This window comes from Glycine max, chromosome 10 (genome assembly GCF_000004515.6).
Source record: "Glycine max cultivar Williams 82 chromosome 10, Glycine_max_v4.0, whole genome shotgun sequence".
NCBI lineage: Eukaryota > Viridiplantae > Streptophyta > Magnoliopsida > Fabales > Fabaceae > Glycine > Glycine max.
The window spans coordinates 6,380,740-6,391,745 of NC_038246.2; the positions used below are offsets into that span (position 1 = coordinate 6,380,740).

At 37.8% G+C, this 11,006-nt stretch overlaps 2 protein-coding genes across 3 annotated transcripts; one reads left to right on the forward strand and one right to left on the reverse strand.

Moving 5' to 3' along the window:
* The first annotated feature begins 206 nt into the window (after positions 1–206).
* LOC100807857 (polyadenylation and cleavage factor homolog 4) lies at positions 207–7,613 on the forward strand. 2 transcript variants are annotated; one of them, XR_416250.4, is made up of 9 exons: positions 207–1,183; positions 2,716–2,817; positions 3,043–3,300; positions 3,900–4,034; positions 4,107–4,565; positions 5,002–5,373; positions 5,554–6,741; positions 6,883–6,954; positions 7,206–7,613. XR_416250.4 is itself a non-coding variant. In XM_006588763.4 (8 exons), exons 1-8 carry the CDS (start codon positions 782–784, stop codon positions 6,892–6,894), a joined length of 2,928 nt encoding a protein of 975 aa, XP_006588826.1. In that variant the 5' UTR covers positions 207–781; the 3' UTR covers positions 6,895–7,613. The 2 variants fall into 2 exon arrangements, 1 of the variants encoding a protein (XP_006588826.1); XM_006588763.4 differs by having other exon boundaries at positions 6,883–7,613.
* Positions 7,614–9,306: 1,693 nt separating this feature from the next.
* Positions 9,307–10,405, reverse strand: PSK3 (putative phytosulfokine peptide). Its single transcript, NM_001249378.2, is given in 3 exon segments — positions 9,307–9,718; positions 10,070–10,143; positions 10,238–10,405. Coding segments are annotated over 3 exon segments (279 nt in total). The 5' UTR covers positions 10,335–10,405; the 3' UTR covers positions 9,307–9,610.
* Positions 10,406–11,006: the final 601 nt, after the last annotated feature.

Sequence of the window (11,006 nt, forward strand, 5' to 3'; positions counted from 1 at the left end):
CATGCACTAGTATATTGTTTTTTAGTTTGTGCCTAGTCCTCCTAAGTCCTAATCATGAATTTTCCTTTGAAGAGACAATATCTTAAAAATATTTAATTTTTTCACTAAAGTAAGGTATCATGCACCATGTCTCATCTCATCTAGATTTTGTTAAAAATCCACCGTTTTTACCATATTTGGAAGCCAGTCTCATACACGTCTACACCACCTATTCATAAGTGTGGCATCACCAAAGGCGAAAAAGCAAAAATAAAAAACAAAAAACAGCAGAATCTATGGTCAAACTATAGAGTATAGACAGAAGAATTTAATAATGAAACCCATCCATATATAATAGAGCCTCCTTCAGAAATATGAAAAAAAAAATCACAAGTCTTTGTCTGAACAACCAGCTTTACTATTCAACTGTTCTTCTTCTTTCATCTCTCGCCTATCGAATTCGAACCCGACACAAGATCAAATTTTTAGGGCTCCTCAATCCTCTCTCTCTCTCTCTCTAATCTATCCCTCTTCTTCTTCGCTTGTATGAACCGGAATTAGGGTTTTGCCTCTATTATCATTGTATAATTTAGAATTAGGTCCTTTTTTGTTTCAATTTTGTAAATTTATAATTTTTTTGTTCGCTTAATTTTGATTTTTCAGTTTTGATGTAAAGAATACAATAACAGCGATGCAATTGCTATCCTGTAATCTAGTTTCTACATCTTCGTCGCGCAATTGTATGTAAATTAGGGTTAGGATTAGGGTTTTTGGATTGTTTTTGGTGTTTGATTTTGTGGGCATGGAGAATTCGCGTAGACCGTTCGATAGATCGCGAGAACCGGGTCCGAAGAAGCCCCGGTTGATGGAAGAGCTGGATCGGGCTTCGAATTCGGGTGCCCGACAGTTTCATCAGCGACAAGTGGCTTCTGGGATCACCACGTTGTCGTCTGCAAGGTTTAGAACAAACGACAGAGATCTTGAAAGCAGTGATTTTGGTCGCCGGGGCGGTGCCGGTGGCGGTGGCGGCGGTTATCAGCCGCAGCCACTGCCATTTCAGGAGCTTGTGGCTCAGTATAAGGCAGCTCTTGCAGAACTTACTTTCAACTCGAAACCGATAATTACCAACTTGACTATCATTGCAGGGGAGAATCAAGCTGCGGAGAAGGCCATTGCAGCCACTGTTTGTGCTAACATTCTAGAGGTGAACTTAGTTTACAGTACTGTGCAGCTGTTTCTCTGTTCAATTGTTGTTTTGTTAGGGTTATGTAGCCAATTGCTGATTGAATTGAATTGTTGTAACATACTTCGAATAGAAAGGAAAACGTGACTTTTTTTTTTTAATGTTGGTGTTCCTGATGTTGTGATGAATGGTGTTGTTTATTGTCATGGTATGTGATGTGTGAGTATTTTGCGGAGAAAGCGACAAGGTTACCGTGTATTGTAATTTTTGCAACTAATGGAATTTGGTGGTTTAGTGTTGTAACCGTTGCGGAAGTTGCATGGTGATGTGTGGGAAGAGTTGCAATTGCCATATGAAGAGATCAAATATTTGCAAATGGGCTTTATTATGATTTTCCCATTTCATTTCATTGGTCCACTCAAGGCTTTTATCTACGAGTTGGCTTTGGGTTTCTATCTCTACTGTGTAGGAAGGGTAAAACATATATAGCTTTACAGTCAAAATGAAAATGGAGTGAAAAAAATTATCATTTTGTAATTTGCAAGATTATGGCAGTCTGGTAATCCATTGGCAACTGACAAGCAGCATCATTAGAGTGGTATACCGCAGTTGTCCTGGTATTTTCTTGACTTTGTATGCAGAGGTTGATATAGATCTGTAAAAAAATTTAATTGAATACAATGTATGAGGAAAAAAAATTACCAATGCATTGTTGCCAATCTCAATAAATGTTCTCTCACTCTCTCCCTCTTTGTGTCTTATATCGTAATATACATTGTAATTGTACAGTATTTTGTCACTTCTCGTGAAACGGTGCTTCTGTTTTGTATATCACCAGCCAATGCATCCTTTCAAGTCTTACCTCTCTGGTTTATTTTTCTTTTTAGGTTATAGGAAAATACAGTTTACCTGCAGTTTTTATTTTTTGAGTGGCGGTGGTGGTTATATTTTAGAGAGGGACTTTGTTTAGCCTAGTTGTACAAAGACATTATATTTTTATCATTTCATTTTTGCACTAGTGGATTTGCTTTGATTGAGGGTGTTGTATGTAGCATGCAACTTATGATAACAGAGATGTATCCCTCAATTTGAATCAGATAGCAGAAGGAGCAAGTTGCTATTTATTATGATCTGGAAGATTGGACCACATTCGTTTGTAGGAATTGAGATTGTGACCAAGACGTTTCATATTTGTTGAGTTTCCAAAGACTACTGTAATAGATCTTTTACATTATTAAGGCTTTTCATATATGTTGTACTAGTTCCATGAAGTGCAACATATGATCTAAGGAATGGAATAACTAACAATTTTGAACAGGCATGACATTTTATGGAAACTTTTATGTAACTTTAGATCCAATTGCCAATGATAATATTCCTGGATTTTGATTTTATTTGCTGCTGTTTTCCTTGTGCGAGTTGTATATTATTGGTTTCTGTTACTTTTCATAACATATGTCAGGCTGTCTTTTTCTTGTTCTTTGGTCATTAGTTTTCTTTTTGTTATACTAAAAAAAGGTCCTTTTTCATGAATTGTGTTGATACTTTTCCAGGTTCCTAGTGATCAAAAGCTGCCATCACTTTATCTCTTAGACAGTATTGTTAAGAATATTGGGCGGGATTATATAAAATACTTTGCTGCCAGGCTACCTGAGGTCAGATATTTATTCTTCTTTTAGCCTGTTATTGATTTCCATTTATCTTCTCTCTTATAGTGTGCTTCTTATACATTTTTTTATGACAGTCTATGATGAATCTGTCAGATTATTATGTTATGCAAAATGTACTCATGTCCTGCACGTCTTTCTCAAGATATCTTGTCTGATTTTTAGATGCCTATTTTTAAGTTGGTAGTTTCTAATTACTCCTTTACATTTTAGGTATTCATCAAAGCATACAGACAGGTTGATCCTTCTGTCCATCAAAGTATGAGGCATCTTTTTGGAACTTGGAAAGGAGTCTTTCCTCCTCAGACCCTTCAGGTTATTGAGAAGGAATTGGGCTTCACTCCTGCAGTCAATGGCTCATCTTCTGCTTCTGCTACACTCAGGAGTGATTCACAGTCACAACGTCCACCTCATAGTATCCATGTGAATCCCAAATACTTAGAAAGACAGCGTCTACAGCAGTCCAGCAGGGTAGGTGAAATGATTGCACCTCAATTTATTCTTCAAAGTTTTAAAACATTGATTTGACTGGGATAGGTCAAGCCATGATGCAAATACAGAATTTATGTTGATGAATTGGCACTTGAATTCATTCCTTGCATGATGAAACTGGATTGGATGGATGACTTGATATCATATTTTTAATTATGTTTGTTGCTTGTTGGGACACCACAATATTAATGCAAACATTGTATACTGTATTGAACCTTTCCAACAGACTAATTTACACACCTTTATCCTCCTTATCATTCATGAAACACTTTTTTGGCTGACAATTTGTCTTGTGGGATATCTAAGACAATTCCTCTCTATACAACTAGTCAACCAACTCTAGCCTGGAAGCATAAACTCTTCCCCCCCAGTTGGGATGGGTTTGTTATAGAGCCAACTTCTTATACCTGTCACTGTTCTTAGTGTTCTATTATCCATACAATGCTGGCCTTGCAAAGATGATAATTTAACTGTTATACCAATAGACATTCTGTCATGTTACTTAGGTTGCCATATTCTTTCTTATTTCACATCTCCATTGCTTAATTTTTTTGGAATCTACTTTCTCTGTCCTGAAGACTAAAGGAGTTGTTGATGATATCACTGGAGCGATTTCAAATACAAATGATGACCCAGAGATGCCTGGTAGAACTTTGGGCGTTGGACGACCATGGGTGGATCCTAGTGTTACTGTTAACATCCATTCACGTGAAGTAAAATTTCTTTGCCCTTATTTTGTTCACTCTGTCAGTTTTCATGATTTAATGTGATAATGTACATTGCAGAATGAGCAATGCGCTCACAGAGGTGCATTCAATGATTCTGTTCTGGAAAAGAGCATTGGTGCATCCTATGGAAGCAATGAATATGGTTCCAATATTTCAAGGAATTTGGGCTTGGGTATCCGCCGACCTGGTGGTAGGGTGACTGAGTCAGGACATGACAAAAGTTGGTACAGCAAATCTGGTGTCGTTGCAGGGACCATGTCTGGGCAAGGAAATGGTTTAGGTCTTAAGTATAGTTTTTTGAATACTGAAGCACCAAAGTCCATGATTTTGGATGTGCATCATCAGCCTACACAGAACATAAGTAGCACACGTACCAGTGTGATCTCTGCGAGCTGGAAAAATTCTGAGGAAGAGGAGTACACATGGGATGAGATGAACTCTGGCCTGACTGTTCATGGTGCATCCACTGTTAGCAACTTGAGCAAAAATAGTTGGACTGCTGATGATGAGAATTTGGTAAGCTTGGTAGAATTTGGTGATTTGGGTATCAGACTGATGCAGAACAGAACTGGGACGATATTAAAAACCAAGATTTAGTTGAAAAATTCTATATGAAATTGAGTTTCAAGATAAAATAATATGCCAACTGTAGGTGGCCAGGACACCCTAATTTATACAACCCAAGCTTAAAAGACTCTTAAAATCCTAATAAAAAAGAAAAAGAAATGAAGTCCTACCTAGATTTGGGATTGCATATCCCGGGAGTCTGGGACCCAAACAACATGACCCTTAATAACTGAGTTAAACCCTAAATCCCTACAAACAAAGATCCCTAAATTGTTGTCTCATCAGTTAATACAATAATCCTGGTTTTATCTGCTCATTTAGCATTGTTAATAATAGTATGTAGCACATTATTGATATATTATGTATATATTTTTCTCACGTGCAGGAAGCTGAAGATTGCCTCGAAATCAGAAATCCTTTTCGGGCTAATGTTGATAGAGAAATGTCCATTGAATCTCAAGCCACTGAAAAGAAACAATTACCTTCATCTCATCATCATCCATCACTATCATGGCAATTGCAGGAGCAGCAATCTATTGATGAATTGAATCGGAAGGCAGGTCACTCGGACAGATTTGTGTCCACACATGGTGCCATACCAGCCAATGCAAATTCTTCTGCTGCCAGGATGGTCAATCAGCCTTTCCTGTCAAATGCAACAATAGGATTGCCAGGAATTGCAGGCCAATTTCATTCTTTGGGAGCTGAAAACCCTTCAGGGCAGTCACCTTTACAACAAAGGTCTCCGTCACCGCCAGTAAGTGTGCACCCTTCTCATCCACTGCAAAATTTGGCTGAGCAAGACCTTCCCCAGAATCATAAAGCATCTCAATTTCTGGGAGGTCTGCAGAGCCAATATATTAAAGATTCTTCACCCGCCCCTCCTCCTAGTATTCAGGTTGGTAACTTACAAAGTTCACAACTGAAAAACTTGCAGGGTCCATTCTCTTCAACGACTTTTCAGGCAAGGCATCAGCACCAACTGGGCTCTTCTCACAATGAAGTTACTGTTAAGACTGAGAAGCCACCCATGTCCGAAGTGCCTTTAGCCAGAGAAACTAAAAGTAATCTGGATACAGGGAATCTTCCATCTCGGTTAGGGGTTCGGCCTTCACGGTCAGGTGGCCCTTCCCCTGCCACATTAATTTCTTCAGTGTCCAAAATTGCATCACCATCTTCGTTAGGTCCTTCCAGCGATAATGTATCTGTTCTTCCAAAAATACCTCTAAGAAAGGCTGGACCACCTAGGGCATCTACTCTACCACCAGCTTCCTCTAATGTCAGCAGTGCCTCAGCCCAGACATCAAGTGATACCAATAATACCTTAAATCCAATTGCAAACCTTTTAAGCTCTTTAGTTGCAAAAGGTTTGATATCTGCAGAAACAGAGTCACCAGCTAAGGTGCCTTCAGAGTTGCTTACTCGATTGGAAGAACAAAGCGATAGCATTACCACCACTAGCTCTTTGCCTGTGGCTTCAGTGTCTGGTTCTGCCACTGTCCCTGTTCCTTCTACCAAGGATGAGGTAGACGACACTGCAAGAACGCCTATATCATTGTCTGAATCAACCAGCCCAGGAATCAGAAATCTCATTGGCTTAGAGTTTAAGCCTGATGTAATTCGAGAATTCCATTCATCTGTAGTTAGTGGATTATTTGATAATTTTCCACATCAGTGCAGCATATGTGGCCATAAGCTTAGATTCCAAGAACAGTTCAATAGACACTTGAAGTGGCATGCCACAAGAGAAAGCGAAGAAAATGGTTTAATTAGTGCATCTAGATGGTATCTGAAGTCAAATGATTGGATTCTTGGCAAGGCTGAGTATCCATCTGAGAATGAGTTTACTGATTCTGTAGATACATATGGCAAAGAAGCAGACAAAAGTCAAGAGGATGCTATGGTTCTAGCAGATGAAAAACAATGCTTGTGTGTGTTGTGTGGTGAGCTATTTGAAGATTTTTACTGTCAGGAAACTGGTGAGTGGATGTTCAAAGGGGCTGTTTACCTGGCCAACTCTGATAGCAAAAGTGAGATGGGAATTAGAGATGTGAGTACTGGAAGGGGTCCTATCATTCATGCAAGTTGCTTATCAGATAACTCAGTTTCCAGTGTCCTCGAGACGGTAAGGCATATTACTTGATTTATCTGGACAGAAATGGGGTTATCTAGTTTAAGTTCAAAGCTTCCTTTCCCCCTCTATTTGCTTACTTTGAATTGAAGGACTTCCATTGCTAATAATATTTGGGCCCATTATGTTTTGCAGGGACAGGATTAAAGCAAGTGTAGAGCATTGGAGCTCTGCTGTAGCAAGAACTTGGAAGCCGATTGAACCCAGGTTTACTTTGCATTTTCCAAATTTGATGGCTCTTGATGCTAAATTTATTTCTCTAATTGGTTTCTAGAGCTGTCAAACAAATTTTGTGCACTTTTTTTGTTTTCCTTAGTTTCTTTTGTACTCAGGAAGAAGAGGAAATTCCTTAGTGTTCAAAGTATATAAATGCGATAGTTTTTGCAGCTCAACTTTTGCTCATTGATGTGGTTGCCTAACTTCATTTTAAATGAAGTGGATTTTTGTTTTCTGAACAGCATCTGGTTGTAATATGGAGCAAAGCACTATGGCCATAGTTATCGCAAATGTTGGATGGCATTCTCTGTATCATTGGAATCGCAACAATTCTGATTCCCTAGTATGTGCTTTCCTTCCCTTCCCCCCCCCCCCCCTCCTTTGCTAGGGGTTTTGGAATTTGGGGCTTTCCTAATATCCAAATTTCAGTTTTATGAACAACAATGGATCTTGGTTTTAGTTTGGCCGAGTACTGAGATTTTCCTTATTGGTGGTCAATGAAGAAAAAGATGTACATTGCCGAGCCATTATTGTTTAATGTTGATTCTGCCAAGTACACCATTTAGTTGGAGAATTAGGTACCCTGATGAATGATACTCGCACAACGTTTGTTTGTACAAGAAATTTCTGCAACGCGTAGTTTGCGTTTTGATTTTTTTGCCATTTACTTTTGCTACTGTCACATTTCTCCCTGTTCCTTGTTAAAGAGTTGATATGAAAAGGTTTTTTTTGCATTACTTTCTGCACATTATAATTTGAGACGTACTCGAGTGCGAGGTTATGTGTTTCTTGTCGACGTGCAAGAAGCATTTTTTTTTTGTAAAAACAAGTCACTAAGCTAAACAGAATGTTTATTAGATGATTCATTAGTCATCTAAGTGCCTAATCTTGTTATCAATCAGTTAATGAAAACTATTTCACAATGCCTTCTGTCATAAATACACTCATCAACTGATTTTTTTATTGTTATTTTCTGTTGTTTTTTAAGCTACGGGCTTGTTCCCAAAATCATTTCCTAGTGGTGCTTGCTTCTGTTTGATGCAACATCAACGGAAATTACTTTGCGTACCCAATAGTACACCCAACATTTTTTTTGTTTCTCCAAAATTATTCCTTTTTAAAAACATACGGATTACAAATCCGTATGAAGGATTGACAATTCATATGAGACTTTTATATGGATTTGTAATCGGTAACGGCGAATATGTAAGAATCCTTCATACGAATTTGTAATGCGTAACGGCGAATCCGTAAGGCCAACCTTTCCCAGCTCCTCTTCACCAACTTCGCTACGCCACCAGCCATCGCCATCGACCTTTGCTCCAACCTCTAATGCGCTGCAACACCACCACCTCCTTCATGGCCATCACCCTCCCTTTAGTCGCGTGAGGTCATGCCAACCTCCTTCGCGTGAGGTCACTACCACCTCCTTAATCGTCGCGTGAGGTCCCTTCGCTCCACCTTCATTGTCACGCGAGCACCTCCCCCTCATGCTATGCCACACGTGTCTCCCCCTCACGCTGCGCGCGTCCTTTGTCGCCGCCAACCTTGCCATGGAGGTCCATGGCCTTATGCATTGTGAATTCGTAATGGCCTTACGGATTGCGAATCCGTAATGATCTTACGGATTGACAATCCGTATACGTTTCCCGTAAGGGTGTTTTTGGTTTTTCACCTAAATGTTGTGTGTACTAGCAATTATGCTTATGCTGGTGCTCAAAGCATCGCCCTACATCAACTCATGGGCATCAAGCTCCGTAAGGTCCAATAGTTTAACAATTAGTCGGATGACCTGTAATTAAAAGAAATGTATTTTTTCTTTCTATAATTTAGCATTTTTTATTTTCATGCTTATAATTTTTTTTTTCATTTGTTCTTGTAAAATGTGTTTATTTTGTTTTTTGTTCTTAAAACATTTTAGATAACATTTTTTTCACTCTTCAAAATATGTTTTTCATTATTCAAAGTACTATCTAAAGTATTTTAAAGACGAAAAATAAAATAAACACATTTTGTAAGGTCAAAAGTTAAAAAAAATATTTACAGGGATGAAAAAAAAAACACTAAATTACATGAACGAAAAATATATTTTAACTTTTTATTTTTTGGTATGGGAAAAGTTATCCTAATTATGTATCTTCCATGAAGACGAAACAAACAGTTTGTCTTCTATTTTAATACAATGTTCTATTTTTGCGTGACAAGTGGTGTTATATGAAGGTGAGAAGCTTTAGAGTAACAAAATCTTATTTCTTATAAACAAACACATCGCTATATGGACTCGTTGAAAAATCCATTTACCCATGGCCATGACGGTGCTAACATAAAAAATACTTATTGTTTGGGCGAAATGTCCATGATGATTGTATTTACTCACAATTACGTAGGAATTATATAGATAGTTTACACGATTGTGATTTGTAAATATACTTAAATCATAGTTCACATATATCTCGAAAACCTTATGTGATTATATCAACATCTATCCTTAGCCTGATATAGTTGATAATTCCCTTGTTCATATTTAGTGACAGGCACAACTAGAACCCCCGGAAAAACAGAACATGGATTTATTGGTTTTATATATAGGGATTCATACTTAATACTCTGCCTTTGAAGTTTGAATCAAGGTGTAAGTTCAATTAATTCAAGGTTTATGGTGTTGGGTGTAGATGTAATCCAAGTGAGCCTCCACCATCATCCTTCTGCTAATGCATTCTTCATCCTTCATATAGCACTCCTCTGATCCCATGAGCTGTATAAAATGGCATCAAATGAGAGAGAGAGAGAGAGAGAGAGAGAGAGAGAGAGAGAGAGAGAGTGCAAATACACTATGAACCATTTAGTTTGGAAAAATGTTTTCTGATTTTATTTTTGGTTTGTTTTTTTAAAAAAATTGTATAGAAACTATTGAAAATGGAAATGAAAACAAATTAGAAGGAAACAAGACATTTTTATAATTAAAAGTGGAAATACAAAATATAAACAGAAAATATTTCACAGGCCATAAAGAAGCCAATCAGGTCAGGGTATTAGTTATAAACTGTGTGGAAGTGACTAAGTAACATGCAAATAGAGAAGGGCTAAACATTATATGCATTCTTACTTCTTCCATATCATCTTTTAGCTCATGAGATGATTGAGGAAAAGCGTTTTCATTGATCTCCACTTCCTTCTCACCTATATGATCAAGTTGTTCCAACCTCAGGTGAACAAAGACAAATTTGTAAAAAAAAAATATACATAATAATATAATACCATGTCATGTAGTTACCTTGTCTTGGACCTTTCAGTGGTTCAAGGAGACGGGCAGAAGCTAAGAAAGAGGAAAGAAGGAGAACAAAGAAAAGCAAACCAATTTGTTGCTTCATTGGTTCAATATTAAGGGAATGAGAGAGAGACCAATAGAGATGTATCAAAGCAAAAGAAAATAAGTAAGCATGCCTCAAAGAAGGTTTGAAGAAAGGAATAAATAAATGAAAGAGAGAGACAAGAGGGTTTTGCCTAAGTGATGCGGAATATTCACTAGCTATGTGATGACTAATTTTTGTTTGAATAATTACTTTTATTGAAATCTTTATTCCAATCATATTTTTTTCTTTCATTAAAAAGGATTCTAATCTAAGATTTTACTTAAGCCGAGTTCAATATAACTGAGTAACGACTTAGTTGGTTCTAAGTAGGGGTCTGAATCACGTGGAGAGCCCCCACAAATTAGAAGCACCTTCATGGGACCGACCCTACCCATTTACCATCTTTGTCTTTTAACTCAAAACCAACAATGGCACCAACCTTGGTCATGATGTACGTAGTAAGTAGCCTCTTCATTCTTCATGTGATAAGAGCATCGCATCATTTCCGTGTACAGAACACCACCGTTTATCTCAGTATGAAGACACAGGAGAATAAGGATTGTCATTTTCATAGTGGTCCAAAACGGAGCTACAAAACAAAACGAATTAAAGTGACCACCATAGTCAACAATGAAAGATGAGTTACTCATACTCAAACGGTGTTCTGCACCCTTTTTCTCCGTATCTTCA

Bases quoted from the DNA above. Each gene is read 5' to 3' on its own strand.
- LOC100807857 (XM_006588763.4), top strand. From the start codon at position 782: ATGGAGAATTCGCGTAGACCGTTCGATAGATCGCGAGAACCGGGTCCG. The intron at 4,035-4,106 runs GTAAAATTTCTT...TGTACATTGCAG, and splicing joins TTAACATCCATTCACGTGAA to AATGAGCAATGCGCTCACAG. The intron at 5,374-5,553 runs GTAAGTGTGCAC...AAAAACTTGCAG, and splicing joins AAAGGTCTCCGTCACCGCCA to GGTCCATTCTCTTCAACGAC.